Source organism: Panthera leo, chromosome B1 (genome assembly GCF_018350215.1).
Source record: "Panthera leo isolate Ple1 chromosome B1, P.leo_Ple1_pat1.1, whole genome shotgun sequence".
Taxonomy (NCBI): domain Eukaryota; kingdom Metazoa; phylum Chordata; class Mammalia; order Carnivora; family Felidae; genus Panthera; species Panthera leo.
In genome coordinates this window covers 42,992,293-43,015,787 of record NC_056682.1, presented here as the reverse complement: position 1 = coordinate 43,015,787, position 23,495 = coordinate 42,992,293, and the positions used below count along the sequence as shown (strand labels likewise).

The following is a 23,495-nucleotide window of genomic DNA, read 5'->3' as shown; positions in this document are numbered from 1 at the left end:
CTCTAATGTTTATTTTTTATTTTTATATTTTTCAAGTCTTAAATTCCAATTAGTTAACATATAGTGTAATATTAGTTTGAGGAGTAGAATTTAGTGATTCATTACTTACATATAATACCTGTTGTTCATCACAAACAGTGCCCTCCTTAATACCCATCACCCATGTCTCCCATTTAGCCCACCCCCTCCACTGTCCTCCCCTCCAGCAACCCTCCATTTGTTCTCTATAGTTAAGTATGTTTCTTGGTTGGCCTTTCCCCATGTTCATTTGTTTCATTTCTTAAATTCTACATATGAATGAAATCATATGGTATTTGTCTTTCTCTGACTGAATTATTTCGCTTGGCCTAATATACTCTAACTGTATCCAAATTGTTGCAAGTGGCAAGATTATATTCTTTTTTTATGCTTGAGTAATATTCCATTGTATATATACCACATCTTCTTTATCCAGTCATCAGTCAATGGACAATTTGGGCAGTTTCCATAATTGGCGATTATTGATAATGCTGCTATAAACATCAGGGTGCATTTGCCTCTTCAAATCAGTATTTTTGTACCCTTTGGGTAAACACCTGTGGTTTTATGTGGAATCATAGGGTAGTTGCATTTTTAACTTTTTGAAGAAATTCCATACTGTTTTCCAGAGTAGCTGCACCAGTTTGCATTCCCACCAATAGTGTGAGAGTGTTTCCTTTTTTTCCTGACAGATGTGAGGTGGTGTCTTATCATGGTTTTGATTTGTATTTCCCTGATGATCGGTATGTTGGTATCTTTTCAGGTGTCTGTTAGCCATCTGGATGTATTCTTTGGAAGAATGTCTACTCATGTGTTCTACCCATTTCTTAACTGGATTGTTTAGTGTTTTGTTGATTTGATAAGTTGTTTATAGGTTTTGGGTACTAACCCTTTATCAGATAATGTTGTTTGAAAATATCTTCTCCCATTTCAAAGTTTGTGTTTTAGTTTTGTTGATTGTTTCCTTCACTGTGAGGAAGCTTTTTATCTTGATCAAGTACCAATAGTTCATTTTTGCCTTTGTTTCCCTTGCCTCCAGAGACCTCCATAGTAGGAAGTCTATGGCCGAGGTCAAAGAGGTTGCTGCCTATATTCTACTCTAGGATTTTGATGGTTTCCTGTCTCACATTTAGATCTTTCATCCATTTTGAATTTATTTTTGTGTATGTAAGAAAGTGGTTTAGTTTTGTTATTTTGCATGTTTTGTTCGGTTTTCCCAGCACCATTTGTTGAAGAGACTGACTTATTTCCATTGAATAATTTTTCTTGCTTCTCTGACGATGAGTTGACCGTAGAGTTGTGGGTCCATTTCTGAGTTTCCTATTTTGTTCCATTGATCTGTATGTCTGTTTTTGTTGTTGCTGTTGTTTTTTGTTGTTTTTCTTGTTTTGTGTTTCGTGCCAATACCATACTGCCTTGATAATTACAGCTTCGTAATATATCTGGAAGTCCAGAATAGTGATGTCTCCAGGTTTGCTTTTCTTTTTCAAAATGGCTTTTGGTATTCAGGGTCTTTTGTGGTTTCATACAAATTTTAAGATTGTTTGTTCTAGCTCTGTGAGAAATGCTGGTGATATTTTGATGGGAATTGCATTAAATGTGTAGATTGGTTTGGGTAGTATAGACATTTTAACAATAGTTGTTCTCTCAATCCATAAGCATGGTATGTTTTTCCATTTCTTTGTGTCCTTTCAACTTCTTTCATAAGTGTTCTATAGTTTTCAGAGTATAAATCTTTTACCTTTTTCTGTATTTATTGAGAGGATCATATGGTTCCTATCCTTTTATTAATGTGATGTATCATGTTGATTGATTTGTGAATATGAACAACACTTGCAGCCCAGGAATAAATACCACTTGAATGATTCTTTTAATGTACTGTTCTATTCAATTTGCTAGTATTTTGTTGAGACTTTTTGCATCCATTCGTCAGGGGTACAGGCCTGTAATTCTCTTTTAGTGAGGTCTTTGGTTTTGGGATCAACATACTACTGGCCTTGTAGAATGAGTTTGTAAATTTTCCTTCTGTTTGTATTTTTTGGAACAGTTTGAGAAGAATGGGTACTTTGAGTTTAATATTAACTCATCTTTAAATGTTAGGTAGAATTGCCCTGGGAAGCCATTTGGCCCTGGACATTTGTTTGTTGGGAAATTTTTTATTACTGATTCAAATTCTTTGCTGGTTATGGATCTGTTCAAATTTTCTACTTCTTCCTGTTTCCATTTTGGTAGTTTATATGTTTTTAGGAATTTATCAATTTCTTCCAGATTGCCCAATTTTTTGACATATAATTTTTCATAATGTTCTCTTATAATTGCTTGTATTTCTGTAGTGTTGTTTAAGATCTCTCTCGTTCATGATTTTATTTATTTGAGTCCTTTATCTTTCTTTTTTTATAAGTATGTCTAGGGGGTTATCAATTTTATTAATTCTTTCATGGAACCAACTCCTGGTTTCATTGATTTGTTCTCCTGGTTTTTGTTGTTGTTGTTGTTGATTTGTTTATATATAATTTATTTTCATTCTAATCTTTATTATTTCTCTTCTGCTAGTATTAGGGTTTATTTGTTGTTCTTTACCTAGCCCTTTTAGGTGTAAGGTTAGGTTGTGTATTTGAGATGCTTCTTGTTTCTTGAGGTACACCTGTATTGCTCTATACTTCCCTCTTAGGACTGCTTTTACTGCATTCCAAAAGTTTTGGACCACAATTTTTTAATTTTTGTTTCCATGTATTTTTAGATTTCTTCTTTGATTTCCTGGTTGTCCCATTCATTATTTAGTAGGATGTTCTTTAACCTCCATGTATTTGTGGTCTTTCCAAATTTTTTATTGTGGTTGATTTCAAGTTTTATGAAATTGTGGTCTGAAAATATACATGCTACAATGTCAATCTTTTTGTACTTGTTGAGGTCTGATTGTGATCTAGTATGTGATCTATTCTGGAGAATGTTCCATGTGCATTTGACAAGAATGTGTATTCTGCTAGTTTAGGATGAAATGTTCTGATTATATTTGTTAAGTACATCTGGTCCATTGTGTAATTCAAAGCCATTGTTTCCGTGTTGATTTTCCACTTGATCTGTCCATTGATGTAAGTGGGATGTTAGAGTACTCTACTACTATTGTATTATTATCAATGAGTTCCTTTATGTTTGTTATTAGTTGTTTTAAATATATTAGAGTTTCCAAGTTGGGGTCATATATATTGACAATTTATTGATCTTGTTGGATAGACCCCTTTGTTATTATAGAATGCCCTTATTCATCTTTCAATACAGGTTCAGTTTAAAATCTATTTTGTCTGATATAACTACTGAATGTTGCTACTCTGGATATCTTTTGATTCCATTAGCATAATAAACCATTCTCCATTCCCTCAATTTCAATCTGCAAATATCTTTAGGTTTAAAATGAGTCTCTTGTAGGCAGCATATAGATGTGTCTTGTTTTTTTATCCACTCTGACACTTTATGTCTTTTGATTAGACCATTTAATCAATTTATATTCAGAGTGATTATTGATAGATATCAATTTAATGCCATTGTATTATCAGTAAAGTAATTGTTTCTGGAGATTTTCTCTGTTTCTTTCTCGTGTTTGTTGCTCTTGGTCTTTCTTTCCCATTCAAAGAGTCTCATTTAATATTTTTTGCAGGGTAAGTTTAGTGGTCATACACCTGTTTAGTCTTTGTGTGGGAAACTCTTTATCTCTCTTTTTGTTCTGAATGATAGCCTTGCTGGATAGAATACTCTTGGGTGCAGATTTTTCCCATTCAGCAGATTAAATATATCATGCCATTCCTTTCTTGTCTGCCACATTTTTGTGGAGTGATCTGCTGCTAACCTTATTTGTGTTCCCTTGTAAGTTAAAGACTTCTGTCTTGCTGCTGTTAGGATTTTTTTTTCTTTATCTCTATATTTAGCAAATTTAACTACAATATGTCTTGGTGTTGGCCTGCTTTTGTTGATTTTGATGGGAGTTCTCTGTGCCTCCTGGATTTGGATGTCTGTTTCCTTTCCTGGATTAGGGAAGTTTTCAGCTATACTTTGCTCAAATAAACCTTCTGCCTCACTTCCCTCTCTTCTTCTGGGCTCCTATGATGCAAATGTTATTATGCTTTATGGAGTCATTGAGGAACCTATGGCAATAGTTGTGATTCAATATTTTTCTTTCCTTCTTCTTTTCAGCTTCATCCCCCCCCCCTCCAAATTTTATCTTCTATATCACTTATTCATTCCTTTGCTTCTTCCATCCTTGTAGTAATTACAAGTCATTTTCACATTTTAGTTATAGCATTTTTTATTTAGGTCTGACTAGTTTTTTAGGTCTTTTACCTATGCAGTAAGGGACTCTCTGGTGTCTTTTCTCAAACCCAGCTAGTATCCTTATGATTGTTGTTGCAAATTCTTTATCAGACACATTACTTATTTGTTTCAATTATATCCCTGGCCATGACCTTTTCTCGTTCTTTCTTTTGGGATGAATTCCTCCACCTTGGATTTTATCTAGGTCTCTGTCTTCTGTGTGTTAGGAAATCCTGTCATATTTTCTGTTCCTGAGAGTAATGGCTTTATAAAGAAGAAGTCATCTGCTGTCCATGACCTGCCACTTCAGGGTGTGTCTCTGGTATGCTGTGTCAACTCTGCTGCTGTGTTTTGGCTGTTCTTTCCCTCAAGTCAGTCCTCTGCAGAGTTTTTCCTTGTCTGCAGTGTAGAGTGTTTGGAACTTGTCTAGAGTGTGATGAGTTGTAACTAGTTGTGCTCTTTTCTGCTTGTTAAAAGAGACCTAATGCTATTTACACTAGAACTGAAGCTTTGCCAAGCTCTAAGGTCAGTATATATGGTATGTGCTAGGAGTTTGTGCTAATCTCCTAGGGGAAGGGTCAGCTACTCTGGTTCTCAGGCACACCTGATCTAGAAAAGCAGCACCTACAGAATGCAGGGGGTGAGGCTTGGTATAAGCAGTTTAAGCAGTCACTTTTGGCACTGTGTTGCTTATTGAAATTAGTTTGTGCTGAGGGACAGTGGAAAGAAGTGGCACCAGCCACTTCCCTCAATCTGGAGAAGTGAATTCATGCCTGCTACTGTTTGGGAAACCCTCCAAGAAGAGCAAACAAGCTCCCCTTGTGTGTACCAGGCATTCCTCAGATCCCTGCCTTCACCCTGACTGCGTTCAGGACATTTGTCCACCCAGGAGTACAGTGCATATGTGTTTTATTTCAGGCAAGCAGGCTGAGTTTTAAAACTCCCAACTTTAGGGACCTGGCATGGCAGGGCTCACACTATTCCTCTGGTGGAGGATCTCACTTTGCTGGTACTGATGCAAGTTTGTTCCAAACTGGCAGTCACACCAAAGCACAAGTGGGTGGATTTTGGAGTAAAGCACAGCAGAGAATCAGTGTCCAGATTATCTGCCTTCAGTAGGTGTCTCTGTACCTATGTTGAGTAGCAGGGAAGGGTAATGGTGCCCACCAGCTCTTTCATCCCTGGAGAGGCAATTCCACCTCTCTCAGATTCACTCCAAGAAAGAGTAACTGTCTCTCCCAGTGCATCCCAGGGGATCCTTAGATTGTTTCATCTACTACTGAGCTATCTGTTCTTCTCCATAGTAGCAATGCAGCACCCACTGGACTCCACACAAGCCAGATCCTGGACCTCTAAAATTCCAATCTTTGAGCCCTACTGGGTGTAAAAACTCATGAAAATCAGCCCTTCTTGTTTTCCCAGTTAATATATTTGGGAAAATATTTTCCTTGTGTGTTCCTCTGTGTGCTCTTTTCTGTGTCTTGCCTCCCTCTGTGACCAGGGCCCCCTCTCTTCCATAGCAGCCATGATCCTTTCCTTCTCCAAATCACATCTCTACACTTCATACCTTCCATGATGTGGCCTCTTCTCTCCCTCTAGTTGTGCAATTTGTTCTGTCAATCCTCATATTGATTTCTTGGGTATTCAGAATGATTTGATATTTATCTAGCTGTGTTCGAGGGATGGGGCAAGCCTAGGGTCCTCCTATTTCTCTGCAATCTTAGCTCCTTTCTCTCTTCTTATGTTTAAACACCCTTAACCCTCCATACCTCATCTTCCTAGGCTGTGGAATAAAATCTAAAATCTATATCCCTCCAATGCTGCTCTTTCTTAAAAGTTTATAGATGAAACCACAACCCAGGTGATTTTTGGATGAATAGAAGCATGTAATAATAGTTAAAAGAAGATGTTTTATGTCTTGCAACTCTTTTTCCTGGGACTCATCCACTTGTCACTCACAAATTTGCTCATTCACAAGTACTGACACAAGCTAGTTCTTGGTCTCAAGGTTGCTATACATTATATATTACCAGACACATTATCTGTTGACCTCAATTATGGACCGTGTAGATCCTGAGTAGTAAACTTCCTCAGAAGAAAACACAGCACACAATACATACCACTTGAAGCAGAACTATTAGTAGTTATAGAAACTTCAAAAAAAGGTATAAGGTATCATAGAAAAGGGTTTGTTGGAAATATTAAGTACAAAAATATAATAATTATAATAAATTACACAAGATGTTAGGTTAAGTCAGAATCAGAACCTTTCCCAGAAGACATCAGAAATATTATAAGAAAGGTAAAATAAAAGTTAAGAGATGTGGATTATTGAAGTAGAAGTGCCAATATCTAGATATTAAGAGTAATGTAGATAATAATTAAAAAGTCATAAGAAAACTTTTGAAGGAAAGATGAAAATAAATTTCACCACTTTATAGCCACTATCAGATCAACAAAATCCTTATGCCAAGATATTCCTTCTGGAGTCTCCCCATGATCCTTTATGCTGGATCATCTGGCAGTAGGGGAGAAAACTGGGTTGTCAGATGAAAGGAAATAAAAAGTCAAAATAGAATAGATAAAAAATGCACACTGACAATGATATAAAAATATTAAATACAAAGAAAAATGGCTTTGTTTCCAAAAAAAGAAACTCATATAATAAAAAAGAAGTTCCATAGTGGGAAAAATCACATTGAAAAAAAAAAAGTGTATTCTTAAAATACATAAAAGTACTTTAAATAGACATAATTAGTATCTAAAAAAATTCATTCAAATATAAAATTTTTTGTCATATGTGAATAAGAACAATTTCGTTCTTTTTTCCTCTCTAATACATATGTATTCAATTTATTTTCCTGTTGAATTCATGAAGATCTTAATAATATTCAGTAGAAATAGTAGAACAATGTTAGTTGAACTTATAGTAGACATTCTTGTATCATTCTTGATTTTAGGAAAAAAACTTTCAATATTTCACTATTAGGTACTATGTTTTCTCTAGATTATTATAGACACTTTACAATGTAATAAGGAGGCTCAGTTTTATTTCTAATTTTCATAGCTTTTCAAAATGTATTTTATTTTATATCTCATCTTTAATTTTTAAAAGAGAAATTAATCCCATTTAAATTTATTTGAAGTTTTTTTTCTGTCCCAGTTTAGTAGCACAAATTTTTTACTAGTTATTGAAACACTCATGTAGATGTTTTTCTTACTTTTTTGAAATGTTGTCTTTCTTATATAAAATTAAATTTTCCTGTGTAATATTATAGAGATGTCAATGAAATCCTAATCAAAATCTCAGCAGGCTTTATTTTTTTTTCGTAAAAATTGACAACCTGATACAAAAATTTTGTATATAAATATATTTTAAAAAGATAAAAAATGTTTTGAAATTGAGGAAAAGCAGCAGATAAAAATTTCTGAAAACTACAGTAATTAAGATATTGAAGTGTAAATAAATGGATCAATGTAACAAAATAGGAAATCTAAAAATAGACCCAAGCATATATATAATCAAATGATTTTTGACAAGTTGTCAAGGCAATTTCAGTCATACAATAAAAAAAAGAGTAATAAAATTAAAATCACATCTTCATAAGAACATTTAAATCAAAAGCATTGTTGGGGCACCTGGGTGCCTCAGTCAGATAAATGTCTGACTCTTGATTTTGTCTCAGGTCGTGGTCTCCTGGTTGATGGGATCCAGTCCTGTGTCAGGCTCTGTGCTGACATCATGGAGCTCCTTGGAATTCTCTCTTTCCCTCTCTCTCTCCCTGTCCCTATCCCTTCCTCCACTTCAAAATAAATAAACAAACATCTAAAAATCAATTAACCAATCAATCAAAAGCATTGTTTAAGAGAATATGATGGGAAATTGATAATATGTAAAGACATTACTAAGGTAATTAATGCTAAAGGAAAGGGGGAGTAACATCAGAGTAGTTAAGGGAAATTAGTACCTAATGAACCTTGCAGAAAATAAAGCTGAAAATCAGTGAACTAATTATCCAATCTAAAATATGTGAAAAGATAGAAACAAAATAACATTAAAACATATGGAAGCCAGGAAATAGTGAACATAAAAGCAGAAATCTATGCAAGACAGACTATATATAGGTAGGATAGAAATATTTCAAAAAACATAAGGCCTTAAAAAACTAAAAACAATTATATTTCTGGCAAAACTATTTTTTATAAAATAGAGTAGAAATTCATTAATAAAATTATAAAAATAAAGAGGAAATACTACAGATGTAGATAACATTAAGAAGATAATAGAAAGAGTTATGACAAACAAAATTTAAAATGTAGACAAATACTACATTGTTAATGGAAGTCCATAATTTACTAAAAGTTGCACAAGAAGAATTAGAAATTCAGAAAAACACCAAATTATTAAAGGAATTAATTTATTATTTAAAAAATCACATAAGGAAAATAAACAATGCTTTTAGGCATTCTATGCAATGTTAAGGGAACTGATTATTTCAGTCTTATATGCTTATAGAAAATAGACAAAAGAGAAAATACTCTACAGACTTGGAAATCAGAATTACCATAATACCAAAAGAAGATGGAACACAAAAGGAAATTAGAGAATAATTTATCCACAAACATAGAAGAGAAGCAAAACCATAAATCAAAAATCCTAACCAACTGAACCTAGCAGTTTATAAAGATAATAGACCATGCCCAAGGTGATTTTGTCCAAAGAATGAAGGATCATTTAATCTTAGAAAATCTATTTACATCATTTAACTGAAGGTACTGTCATAATATTATTTCAGTTAATGGCATTTACTAGTAAGAACACAGATGAGGATAATATAGTAAAATTTGATGGGATGTGGAGTGGGCTATTTTAGCTAAGGTGATCAATCAGAGAAAAACTTTGAGGAGAAAATATTTGAGAGGAAGCATGCATGATGAGGCAAAGGCAGTTATGGCAAAGTCTAACAGAGCCCACCAGAAAGATCATTAAATTCAAAGGCTTTCAAATGGAAATGAATGTCATGAATAAAATGGCCATAAAAATAGTAATTTTATTGAAGTCAGAAAGCTTCTAGTTATATAGGGTCTTACAGATCTTGGTAAATGATTTTGGATTTCATTCTCTTTGCAATGAAAAAGCACTGGAAGTTTTTAAGCCAACCGGAAGTATTTTTCTTATGGGAGACTAATTGTTGAGCAATAAGGATCCAAAGCAAGGAGACCAGTTAGAGACAGTTGCAGGTGAATGATATAAACTGGTGTTTTCTACTTGGATGTGTGAGTAGATTTTGTCCATTATATATTATGAAAATAGAACATAAAGGACATACCAACTTATTGAATACATAGTATGTATGATAGAAGTATAAATGATTATTCCTCAGATTTGTCTTAAAAAACTGGGTAGAGGAACAGGGACTAAGAAGCATAAGTGAGGTAGAAGTGTAGAAGAGTATTACTTTGAACCTGAACTTGTAAAGTTAGAGTGATAGTTAATTTTATATGTAAGGTTGGAAAGTTTTGATGAAATTAATATTTAAATTGGTAAAATTTGAGTAAAACACATTGTCCTCCATAATGTGAGGGGGCCTCATCCAATCAATTGAAGGCCTGAATAGAACAAAAAGATCATCCTTCTCAAGCAAGAAGGAATTCTTTAGCAGACTGCCTTCAGATATCATCTGCACCATGGTGTTCAGCCTGTTGGCCCTCAAGCTGGAACTGCATCATTGGCTCTCCTGGGTCCTCAGGCTGCTGACCCACTCTGAAGGTTTTGGACTCACCAGCTTCCATAATTGCATGAGCCAATTCCTTATAATACATCTCTTTCTCTCTGACTTTCTCTCTCTCTCTCTCTCTGCTATTGGTACTATTTCTCTGGAGAGCCCAAATTAATTCAATGGCTCCTACATAAACATAAAATATATATATACTTAAACATTAAAAGATACATGCATCATAGAGATGATGATGATGATAGATGATAGATAGATAGATGATAGATAGATATAATATAGCTTTGTGGGACTGATTTGCTAAATTCACACCCTTCTGTTATCTCCCTGGTACATTTCACTTACTTGTGGCTGCTCTTTTTAATTCAAGCAGAGGAGGCCAAGGCAGTGGAGAACAGAGTATGAGAAAATAAAACTACCTTATTTGGTTTCAAACTCTTGAACCCACAGCTTCACCAGAGGAAGGGAAAAGTGCTCCTCTTTCAGAATTTTGTCTTTGTAATTTCCCCCTTTTGGCCACTTTGGTGCTGCTACAGTCACTGAAGAATCATCTGATGGATGGGGAATGAAAGAACAGAAGGAATAGGAAAAAGAAACAGGACATTTTCACTTTTCCCTGAGATTTAAGAGTTTCTTTTCCCACTCTTCAATTCAGAACTACAGAATTTCTCCTGGTTCTCTGTCTGCACTACAGTGCTCACTTCCAAATTCAGACTATTTTGCTTTTAGGCCAGGAGAGACCAACTAACTGGTACTTTGGGTGTTTGTTCTTCCCTTTTGAATGCTGATACTTTCAGGCTTGTCAAATACTTTCTCTCTATTCTGTCCAGGTTGAATAGTTGATTTCAAGTGGGAGAGATAGACTGGCTTTTGTTTACTCCATCTTTCTGGTAATGGAATCTGTACATTGAAATTTAAACAATGAAAATTTATACAATGTAAATACTAAACAAAAACAATTTATCTTGGGTATATTAATAGCAAATAAAGTAGACGTCTTAATCAGGTTGGGCTGCCATAGCTAAATAACATAGATTAAACAACATTTATTTTCTTATAATTCTGGAGGCTGGAAGTCTGAGATGAGAGTGCCAGCATAGTCAGATTCTGGTGAGAGCTCTCTTTCTTGCTTTCAGGCATCCACCTTCTCTTGTGTCCTCACTTGGTGGGGAGGAGTAGGGAAAGAAATAGAAAGAGAGAGATCTTCTTTTTTAAGGCCACAGTTTTATCAGATGCCCATATTTAACCTTAATTATTTCCTGAATACCCTGTCTTCAAATACAATCATATTGGTCACACTGGAGACTAGGGCTTCAACATAGGATTTTGCAGCAGACACAATTCAATCCATAGCAGTAGACTTTAAAACAGGATGTGTTATGAGCAATAAAGAGGAATATTAAATGATGATCACAGGAATTGAGAGAAAGAGCAATTATAATGTTGTATGCACCTAATTACGTTGCTTCAATATATATAAAGCAAATGTGACAGAATAAAATAAAAAAAGACATCCATAATAGTACTTGAGAATGAAGAAAAATCTAACTCAGCAGTGCCCTATTTTTCATTTTATTGAAATGTATTTAAAGGTTGTATACCAAAGAGCAGCAGAATATTACTTTATAACTCCATCAAAGTATATTTAATACAAAAATTTATACATGTTTAATGTATACACTTTGATGAGTTTAACATATGCATAAATATATACCATCACCACAAACAAGGGAATAAACATACCCATCACCTACAAAAGATTTCTTCTGTTCCCTTGCTTTTTATTATTTACCAAAATAAATAATATAGTGATAAATAAAGTAGTATCAATATAAGATGATTGAAATCTTACAGAGAATATTTTCTTTCTTTTTCTGAGATAATTGTCTTTATTTTTTAAATATAATTTGTTGTCAAATGACTAACATACAGTGTGTGCAGTGTGCTCTTGGTTTTCGGGTAGATTCCCGTGATTCATTGCTTACGTACAACACTCAGTTCTCATCCCAACAAGTGCCCTCCTCAATGACCATCACCCATTTTCCCCTCTTCCCCGCAACCCCCATCAACCCTCAGTTTGTTCTCTGCATTTAAGAGTCTCTTATGGTTTGCCTCCCTCCCTCTCTGTTTGTAACTATTTTCTTCCCCTTCCCTTATCCCATGGATTTCTCAAGTTCCACATATGAAGGAAAAAATATATCTCTTTCTCTTCCTGGCTTATTTCACTTAGCATCATACCCTCCAGTTCCATCCACGTTGCTGCAAATGGCAGGATTTCATTCTTTCTCATTGCCAAGTAGTATTCCATTGTATACATAAACCACATCTTCTTTATTATTCATAAGGTGATGGACATTTAGGCTCTTCCCATAATTTGGCTATTGTTGAAAGCGCCACTATATACATTGGGGAACATGTGTCCCTATGAGTCAGCACTCCTGTATCCTTTGGATAAATTCCTAGTAGTGCTATTTCTGGGTTGTAAAGTAGTTCTATTTTTAATTTTTTGAGGAACCTCCAAACTGTTTTCCAGAGCGGCTGCATCTGTTTGCATTCCCACCAACAGTGAAAGAGGGTTCCTCTTTCTCCACATCTGCACCAGCACCTGTAGTTTCCTGAGTTGTTCATTTTAACCACTCTGCCTGGTGTGAGGTGGTATCTCAGTGTGGTTTTGATTTATATTTCTCTGATGATGAGTGACATTGAGCATCTTTTCATGTGTCTGTTGGCCATCTGGATGTCTTCTTTGGAAAAGTGTCTATTTATGTCTTCTGCCCATTTCTTCACTGAATTATTTGTGTTTTGGGTGTTGAGTTTGGTAAGTTCTTTATAGATTTTGGATATTAACCCTTTATCTGTTATGTCATTTACAAAAATCTCTTCCCATTCTGTCAGTTGTCTTTTAGTTTTGTTGATTGTTTCCTTTGCAGTGCAGAAGATTTTTATCATAATGAGATCCCAATAGTTCATTTTACTTTTAATTCCCTTGCCTTTGGAGTCTTGTTGAGCAAGAAATTGCTGTGGCTGAGGTCAAACAGATTGTTGCCTGTTTTCTCCTCTAGGGTTTTGATAGTTTCCTGTCTCACACTTAGGTCTCTCAACCATTTTGAGTTTATTTTTGTGTATGGTGTAAGAAAGTGATCTAGTTTCATTATTCTGCATGTTGCTCTCTATAGAGAATATTTTATGACCATTGTGGATTTAAATTAGAACTAAATAATAGAAAAGTCACTTAAAAATCTCTAAACATTTGTAAATAAAACATAAGAAATCAGAACTCATTTTGAACTAAATGATACTAAAAATACAGCATACCTAAATTCCTGGGATGCCAGAAAAAAACAGAACTGAGAACTCTGTAGCTTTAATCATACACATTAAAATAAATTTAAATATAGATAATCTAAGTCCAATTTCAAAAAACATGTAGTTGCAAGTTAAAGTAAAAGACCCTAGAACCAAGGAAGTAAAAAAAAAAATATTTCTACCAGTGAAAAATACAAAACATGTATATCATGGGGAAAATCACCAAAGCACAAAGTCATCTGTTTGAGATGATAAATGAAATTTATAAGTCCCAAACAAAACTGTATCCTACCTCAATAAAGAGCAAGTAAGTTATCAAAACATTTGTTGAGAAAAAGGGACACCATAACCACAGATCCTACACATATTAAAAACAAAACAAAGCATATCCTCAACTAATGTATGGCAGTAAATTTAGATGAAATTGATAAATGTCATGAATAATAAAATCTATCACATGAATAGGAAAGAAAACCTGGATAGCCATTGACCTATTGGAATAATTGAATCTTTTAAAAATATTTATTTATTTTTGAGAGAGAGAGAGAGCTTGTGTATGCACTCGTGCAAGCAGGAGAAGGGTAGAGAAAGAGGCAGAGGATCCAAAGCAATGTGGTGCTCCAACTCCCCAACTGTGAGATCAGGACCTGCATGGAAGTTGGACGCTTACCCCTGAGCCATCCAGGGCCCCTTGGAGTAATTGAATCTTAAATAATACTAAAAAGTCAGCCAACACCAGAAACTCCAGGATCAGATTGTCTCCTTGAGGATGTGATGTCTCCAAAGGTTTTAGTACCAATGTACAACAAATTCTTGTAGAGAATATAAAAGGAAGGGCTGTTTCTTAGCTTGTTGTAGGAATTGACATTTATGCCAACGCTATGTTAACAAAGAGAATTCTGCAATGTATCAGAAGAATAACACAACATGAGTCAAGTAGGAATTATTCCAGGAATGCAAGTTAATTTTACATTTGAAAATCAATCATAATCTACCATTCTAAAAGAAATAATAGATGCAGAGAAAACATTTGGTAAAGTTCGAACTCATTTATGACAAAAAAAGAGATAAAACTTTCAGCACACTAGATAGAAAAAAGAACACCTTCAAGAAAGTTTTGTCCACTCTAAGGTCTTGAAGCTAATAATTTATATTTTTTAATTAAAACATGTTGTTAATTTTCAACTATAGATCCATATAAACAACATTAAAATAATTTGGTGTGAGTTAGGTGTCAGGATTATTTATTCACAGTAAATAAGCAATCACTTCATGGAACTTATTAAACAGGTATTTTTCTTACGGAATTAGAGTGGTACCTTTGTTATAAAAATCAGATCATCATATTTCTACTCTCTTTCTGGATTTTTAAAAATGATCGTTTGTCTATTTTTCCACCAATACCATATCGTCTTAATAACTATAGTTTTATAACATATAATCAGCAATGGTTGTATGAACCCTACAACTCCTTCTTCAGACTAATTTAGGTATCTTAAGTTCTCTGCATTTCTGTTTTAAAATCAGCTTGTCAATTTCAACAAAAAATTCTTGGATTTCTATTAGTTTTTGATTTAAATCCCTAGGTCAATTTGAGGGAAATTGACATTTTAACAATACTGAGTCATCTTATCTGTGAAATGGATAGACATGTGTAGTAATGTAAGCAATAAAAAGAACTACTGTTGTACTCCATATTGATGGATCTCAAAAACTAGGTTGAGCAAAAGAACATTTACTTCATGATGCCATTTTTGTGAAGCTAAAGTGTAGCTAAAGGTAAGCCAAAGTATTAAAAGTCAGAATAGAAGTTACATTTGGTAGGGAGGTAATGCCTGGAAGCTTGCTGGGGAAAACTTCCTGAGTAATAAAAACATTCTGTACCTTGTACAGGATAATAATTATGCAGGTATGTGACACATGCATACTTCATAAATATGCATACATATGCATATGTACATATAATATGTATAAAAACTATATATGAATATGTATATATATATATATATATACAAATAAATATTCTAATTTTTTTATCACATTTATTTATTTTTGAGAGACAGAGACAGAGCACAAATGGGGGAGGGACAAAGAGACAAGACACAGAATCTGAAGCAGGCTCCAGGCCTGGAGCTGTCAGCACAGAGCCCAATGTGTGGCTTGAACTCACCAACTGTGAAATCATCACCTGAGCTGAAGTCAGACACGCTCAACCGACTGAGCCACCCAGGCGCCCCAATAAATATTCTGTATATACATATGTGTATATGTACATATAACTTCATCAAGGCACCTAAGATTTGTACACTCAGCATGAAACCATTACACAAAATAAAATGTTATTAATTTTGAAAAGGCAATAACCAAAAGAGATTAAAAATATTTTAGTTTCAAGTATTAAAAATAAAAATGATCATATCGTTTTCTCTTTTATGTTTCAAACCCATATGTGCCAGAAAATTTAACCCTAAAAAGTACAAAGTACAGAATGTCATGCCAAAAATTAATGTATGAGTATTAATATGAAGCATCAAAATATTCTCCAAGTGAAATAGATATGAATTTTAAGGGATTCATTATTTAGGATGAAATAAAATTTTACTAACCTTATATAATAAACCTGAAATCATATGTACCTAACTACTTATAAAATATACAAAGCAAACACTGAAAGAGCTATTAGCTCAAATACATTGTATTTGAATAAGTAATTTTTCAGAGCAAAATTTAGAAGATTTGAACAATATTAGTCAGCTTTATCTAAAAGACATATATAGAATCTTGATTCCTAAAGTTAGAAACTAGAAGATTTTACAAAAGCATAAGTAGCAGGCACATTTATAGAAACTAATCACATATTTCGCAATAAAGAAAGTCTCAATATCTACTTGCCTGCAAATTTTTTTCAGTCTAGTGATTGGCACATAAGAAGCCTTAATAAATGTCAGCTACTGTTAATATTATTTTACAATTGCCCTAGGCAGGTATTATTTGCAAAAAGAAACTCGTCTGCGTAGTTGTAATTTTTTTCCTAAAATATTTTTTAAGACTCCAATGTTAAATGTAATTTTCCTTCTATTACTTTATTTTCAAAACAGAAGTAATCATAACAATATTCTGTAGGAAATTCTCACACTCCCTTCCATACATTTTTCAAATTTTTCAGACTGGTCTGTTATGGACTAAATTGTGACCCCCTAAAGTTCATATGTTGGAGCCCTAACCCCATGTGACTATATCGGGAGAGCTAACATTTATGGAGATAATTTAAGATTAAAGGAGATCATAAGTGTGAATCCCTAATTAGATAGTGTTCTTATAAAAAGAGGAAGTGACACCAGAGATACCGATCTCTGTACATACACAGAGGAAAAGACATGCAAAAAGGCAGCCATGGAAGAAACCTCACCAGGAACTAATCCTGCTGGTATTTTGATCTTGGACTTCTAATCTTCAGACCTACAAGAAAATAAATTTGTTATTAAGTCACCTACATCTGTGGTATTTTGTAATAGTCAGCCTGAGCTGACTACTTGAAGTCCAATGTGAGACTGTCATAACAGGAGTGTAAAGAAAGGTCATCTCAAAAATTAAACCATGTATCTGATCCTATCACACAATGAAAGGAAAGGTTAAAATATATGCAGATAGAGATGGGGAAAATACATGTATTAAAAAGAGAATAGAGTAACAGTTGCATGGGGAGGGGAGAAGAGACTGCTTTCACACACATGACTAAAGTGAAATTTGTGGAAATCATTTTTTTCATCTTACCAAGCTATGAAAGATAACAGGGAACAGGACAGATACAGAATAAGAAACAGTTGTAAAGATACATTGATTGAATAATTGCTAGACCCTTTTCTACAATATCCCCAAAACAAGAAAAACAAGAAAATCTTATAAAACAAGAAAATTTACAGTAATAATATAATGTACTGTTATTTTTTATAAATCTTATTATTTAAATTCTTGAGATTTAGCAAAATCCTTCCATTTCTTCTCCATTATCTCTCCACCTCCCTTTTTATCTCTGAACATGGATAGTACATTCATCTGTGGTAATTTGTTAAAAGGAACATCTGTCAATGTGTATACAAGGGGTAGGAACTTAGGGCTAGTAACACGAAAATTTAACTGTCACCCAGACTTGAAGGAAAGGGCAATGCCATTTTACCAGGGTCACAGACAGAAGGTAGATGTCTCCACCGAAGGATCCAGACAGTTATAGGCACCCTGGCAATGATGGTAATAAATACCTTGCTCTTTTCTCAGCCTGTTCCCCTCTTTAGAGCAAATTAAGGTAAAAGAAACCCTTTAACATAATTCATTGGTATCACCTCCTGGGCTAGAGAGCAAGGTGGAACATGCTGGAAAGTTGATTTAGAGAGACAAACAGAAGATACCAAAATCTATTCCTAGAAACCAATCTTGAAGTATATCTAACAAAATGCTGTTAGATATATCTGAAAGGATAGTGTGATTTTTGGATTTTTCTCAAGCTTCATACATTTTAGTACGGTCAAAATATACTATAATAAGCATCTTACATTTGCAAAAACAAAAATAATAAAGATATTTTAGTTTTGAAAATAAAGTTTAAACACTTGGTAAGTCAGCATTCTTATTATCAGTCATTATTTACCCTAATTTAATGGATCAATTTATGATTTTTTAAATGTATGAAAGATTCACCTAAAATATCATCCCCAAATAATTAAAATATAAGTGAACATAACCGGTTAATAATTTGACACTGCATGTTTGTATCTAAAGATCTTATTTTGTGAATATAAATATGACTATAACTATTGTTATTATAATTAATAAGTTACTGAGGCAATATTTTTCTTATATTAATAATGGTACCTGTAACACGTTACCAATATAGATGGCACATCTGTGGTTATCATATTAGATGATGCTGTTCAATTTTATTGACTATTTTTAATAATTACATTGTTTCCTAGGTAAATGGATTATCTTCTGAAATGAACATGCATGTTCTTTTTTCCAGCATCCCAGAGCCATAAGTCTGGAATCACTTGCAGTTATTATAGCTCAATTACTGAGCCTTAGTATGGGAATAGCTTATGATGACATTAACAAATGCCAGTGCTTAGGAGCTGTCTGCATAATGAACCCAGAAGCAATGTAAGATGCTTTACTTTTACATGCTTTACATATATAGTTTATATAAAAATAAGTCTGGTGTACTTAGTTTAAGAAAGTCTAGGCTACTAAAATAATTCATAATGGTCAAATATAAGCTGTGTCCAGTGATTCCCAAGTCAAAATATGTATTCCAATGCCCACACTGCATATCTACCTCACTGTCACTTGTATCCTGATATGACAATTGCTTTGTCATGTGCTCTAACTCTAGATTTATCGCTATGCCATTTGCGCAATTTTATAATCTAATGCATAATTTGGTGAGCCGAATATAGGCTTGAGATCACTGTACAAGAATGATTAGTTTGGACTTATCTGCATGTGTCCCTTTCATTCTGCCCTCACTTAGCCTGAACTCTTGGCATCTCCTGATTTCAAAGATGCTGTTAATCAGCTTTTTCCTTTTCACTAGAGAAGGGCTTTTTGCAGTATGCTTCCCAAGCCTCAAAGGCATAGTGAATTTGTTGTTATCATCATTATTCTTAGAGTACAATGGTGAGATTTTATAGAATTAGGGCCATGTAGGTGATTTAGGGAAACCATCATCCAGTCAGTGACTAGAGCCAGCCTCTTATCTTTCTGAAGGGCAATTCTCATAACCATTTTCTCCTTCTCATATGTCTTAGAAAATCAAGCCCCATTGCAGACAGCGGCAAAATTGATAACATCACAATCTCTCCATTCCCTAACTTCTGCTTCCACAATCATTTCCTAGGAAATGATTACTCAAATTTTTATCTCAGGCTCTGATTTGGCAGGCACTCATGAAAACAGTTGTCCCAGAAGGGGCTATAGAAGAGCATTATCAACAATAGTCAAATTATGTGAAGAGTCCAAGTATCTATTGACTAATGAATGGATAAAGAATATGTGGTATATATACACAGTGATACACACACACACACACACACACACACACAATGGAATGTAATTCAGCAAACAAAAAGAATAAAATCTTGCCATTTGCAACTATGTGTATGGAGCTAGAATGTATTATGCCACATGAAATAAATCAGTCAGAGAAAGACAAATACCATATGATTTCACTCATATGTGGAATTTAATAAACAAAACAGATGGCCATAGGGGAAAAAATAGAGGCAAACCATAAAACAGACTCTTAACTATAGAGAACAAACTGAGGTTTGCTGGAGGAGTGGTGAGTGGGGGAGGGGGGGTGGATAAAATGGTGATGGGTGTTATGGAGGGCACTTGTGAGCACTGGATATTATATGTACATGATGAATCACTAAATTCTAACCCTGAAAACAATATTACATTATATGCTAAGTAACTAGAATTTAAATAAAAATTTGTAACAAAAAATAAGAAGGGACTATAGAAAACAAGGCTTTTTGAAATGATTGTGAACCTGGAACAATCCATGATTTGATGACAACAAGGATACCTTTAACGGGTATAGAGAGGTATAACAGTTATGCAGAGAGAGGGCACTGCAGATCCATGCTGTGATGCAAGATATTTGTTCTTTTGCACTTAAGATCATTAAGACACAATAAAAAATAAAGATATTCATGATAGATTAGATTAGTTCCATGTGGAATTTCAGGTAAGTATCATAGAAGATATGTAGTGCCATCCCCTAGAGTTCTTTGCAGTGGAACCCTTGTGGAGTTGAGCATGCATACAGAAACCAGTAAGTGAGTATGTTACTAAAATTGATTATTATCACAATAATTTGGGTATTTGCAGGTCTATATAATTAAATAGTGGGCCTATTAATCTGTCTAATGACCAAAATAGCATATCTGGTAGCTAACTAAAAATATCCAGACAGTGTAAGTAAATAATATGAGTAGAAATCCCAGAGCGCCATGTCACTTATATCTATTGCACCAATGTTTCTCGATCATTTCACATCAATGGCACATGGGGGTTCCCTAAAACTGTCTGTAAATGAAGAAAAACCTGTCTTATTTCAATTCAAGAACAGGGCCTTTCAATATGTCAGGTGGAATCCTTTTTTGAAAAAAAAAATCACTATTCATACTATTCTCCAATTAGATTAAGACCCTCACAGTGAGCATATTTGCATAAAATACATTTAGCTTTCTATTTTGTATTAGAGACGTGCCACAGGTTAGGATCTACATGGCCTCAGCAATGGCAAATAGTATTTGGTCAAGGATATGGATACCACAAGCTTGGACATTTAGAGACAAGAAAGTGTGGGGAAGAGGAAAGCAAGTAAGCACAAAGTATGCAGATCTTTATATCTATCTTAGGTTCAGTCCCACAAGAAGCACTCAATGACCAAGTCAACATTTAAAATTCCTGAATGCCAATCAGCTTCTTCCCTAGGCAAAAGAGGCCCTAAAATAAAGGTAATCACCTCTTTAGTGGGGCAGCCTTCAACCACTTCATTGGAACACCAGCTCCCTGACCCTCTAAGGACAAAGCCATTAAATCTTCTGTACACTTCTTTGTGGTCCCAGCAGATTGGAGCCACAATTCCTAACTCAATACAACAGACTTAGTTGATTTTTCCTCATTCTCTTTCTCTTGATTCCTACTCCTTTAATCCTGTTTCCTTGTGTCATGTCTCAAATTCCCTGCAATCAAGTTCATGCCTTTTTGTTTTTGTTTTTCTTTTTTTTTTTTAAATATATGAAATTTATTGTCAAATTGGTTTCCATACAACACCCAGTGCTCATCCCAAAAGGTGCCCTCCTCAATACCCATCCCCCACCCTCCCCTCCCTCCCACCCCCCATCAACCCCCAGTTTGTTCTCAGTTTTTAACAGTCTCTTATGCTTTGGCTCTCTCCCACTCTAACCTCTTTTTTTTTTTCCTTCCCCTCCCCCATGGGTTTCTGTTAAGTTTCTCAGGATCCACATAAGAGTGAAACCATATGGTATCTGTCTTTCTCTGTATGGCTTATTTCACTTAGCATCACACTCTCCAGTTCCATCCACGTTGCTACAAAAGGCCATATTTCATTCTTTCTCATTGCCACGTAGTATTCCATTGTGTATATAAACCACAATTTCTTTATCCATTCATCAGTTGATGGACATTTAGGCTCTTTCCATAATTTGGCTATTGTCGAGAGTGCTGCTATAAACATTGGGGTACAAGTGCCCCTATGCATCAGTACTCCTGTATCCCTTGGGTAAATTCCTAGCAGTGCTATTGCTGGGTCATAGGGTAGGTCTATTTTTAATTTTCTGAGGAACCTCCACACTGCTTTCCAGAGCGGCTGCACCAATTTGCATTCCCTCCAACAGTGCAAGAGGGTTCCCATTTCTCCACATCCTCTCCAGCATCTATAGTCTCCTGATTTGTTCATTTTGGCCACTCTGACTGGCGTGAGGTGATATCTGAGTGTGGTTTTGATTTGTATTTCCCTGATAAGGAGCGACGTTGAGCATCTTTTCATGTGCCTGTTGGCCATCCGGATGTCTTCTTTAGAGAAGTGTCTATTCATGTTTTCTGCCCATTTCTTCACTGGGTTATTTGTTTTTCAGGTGTGGAGTTGGGTGAGCTCTTTATAGATTTTGGATACTAGCCCTTTGTCCGATACGTCATTTGCAAATATCTTTTCCCATTCTGTTGGTTGCCTTTTAGTTTTATTGGTAGTTTTCTTTGCTGTGCAGAAGCTTTTTATCTTCATAAGGTCCCAGTAGTTCATTTTTGCTTTTAATTCCCTTGCCTTTGGGGATGTGTCGAGTAAGACATTGCTATGGCTGAGGTCAGAGAGGTCTTTTTCTGCTTTCTCCTCTAGGGTTTTGATGGTTTCCTGTCTCACATTCAGGTCCTTTATCCATTTTGAGTTTATTTTTGTGAATGGTGTGAGAAAGTGGTCTAGTTTCAACCTTCTGCATGTTGCTGTCCAGTTCTCCCAGCACCATTTGTTAAAGAGACTGTCTTTTTTCCATTGGATGTTCTTTCCTGCTTTGTCAAAGATGAGTTGGCCATACGTTTGTGGGTCTAGTTCTGGGGTTTCTATTCTATTCCATTGGTCTATGTGTCTGTTTTTGTGCCAATACCATGCTGTCTTGATGATGACAGCTTTGTAGTAGAGGCTAAAGTCTGGGATTGTGATGCCTCCTGCTTTGGTCTTCTTCTTCAAAATTACTTTGGCTATTCGGGGCCTTTTGTGGTTCCATATGAATTTTAGGATTGCTTGTTCTAGTTTCGAGAAGAATGCTGGTGCAATTTTGATTGGGATTGCAGTGAATGTGTAGATAGCTTTGGGTAGTATTGACATTTTGACAATATTTATTCTTCCAATCCATGAGCAGGGAATGTCTTTCCATTTCTTTAAATCTTCTTCAATTTCCTTCATAAACTTTCTATAGTTTTCAGCATACAGATCTTTTACATCTTTGGTTAGATTTATTCCTAGGTATTTTATGCTTCTTGGTGCAATTGTGAATGGGATCAGTTTCTTTATTTGTCTTTCTGTTGCTTCATTGTTAGTGTATAAGAATGCAACTGATTTCTGTACATTGATTTTGTATCTTGCAACTTTGCTGAATTCATGTATCAGTTCTAGCAGACTTTTGGTGGAGTCTATCGGATTTTCCATGTATAATATCATATCATCTGCAAAAAGGGAAAGCTTGACTTCATCTTTACCAATTGTGATGCCTTTGATTTCCTTTTGTTGTCTGATTGCTGATGCTAGAACTTCCAGCACTATGTTAAACAACAGCGGTGAGAGTGGACATCCCTGTCGTGTTCCTGATCTCAGGGAAAAAGCTCTCAGTTTTTCCCCATTGAGGATGATGTTAGCTGTGGGCTTTTCATAAGTGGCTTTTATGATCTTTAAGTATGTTCCTTCTATCCCGACTTTCTCAACGGTTTTTATTAAGAAAGGGTGCTGGATTTTGTCAAAGGCCTTTTCTGCATCGATTGACAGGATCATATGGTTCTTATCTTTCCTTTTATTAATGTGATGTATCACGTTGATTGATTTGGGAATGTTAAACC

General features: G+C 34.8%; 1 protein-coding gene across 6 annotated transcripts in view; it reads left to right on the top strand.

The window, feature by feature from the left end:
- ADAM2 (ADAM metallopeptidase domain 2) overlaps positions 1–23,495 on the top strand; it is a 131,506-nt gene that overhangs the window by 46,853 nt on the left and 61,158 nt on the right. For all 6 annotated transcript variants that reach the window (XR_006201591.1, XM_042934774.1, XM_042934775.1 and 3 more), the window contains one exon: positions 18,382–18,518. Coding sequence is in view for 5 of the 6 variants with exons in the window: in XM_042934774.1 (XP_042790708.1) it covers positions 18,382–18,518 (137 nt within the window). In the remaining variant the exon portion in view is untranslated. The remainder of the gene's footprint in view (positions 1–18,381; positions 18,519–23,495) is intronic.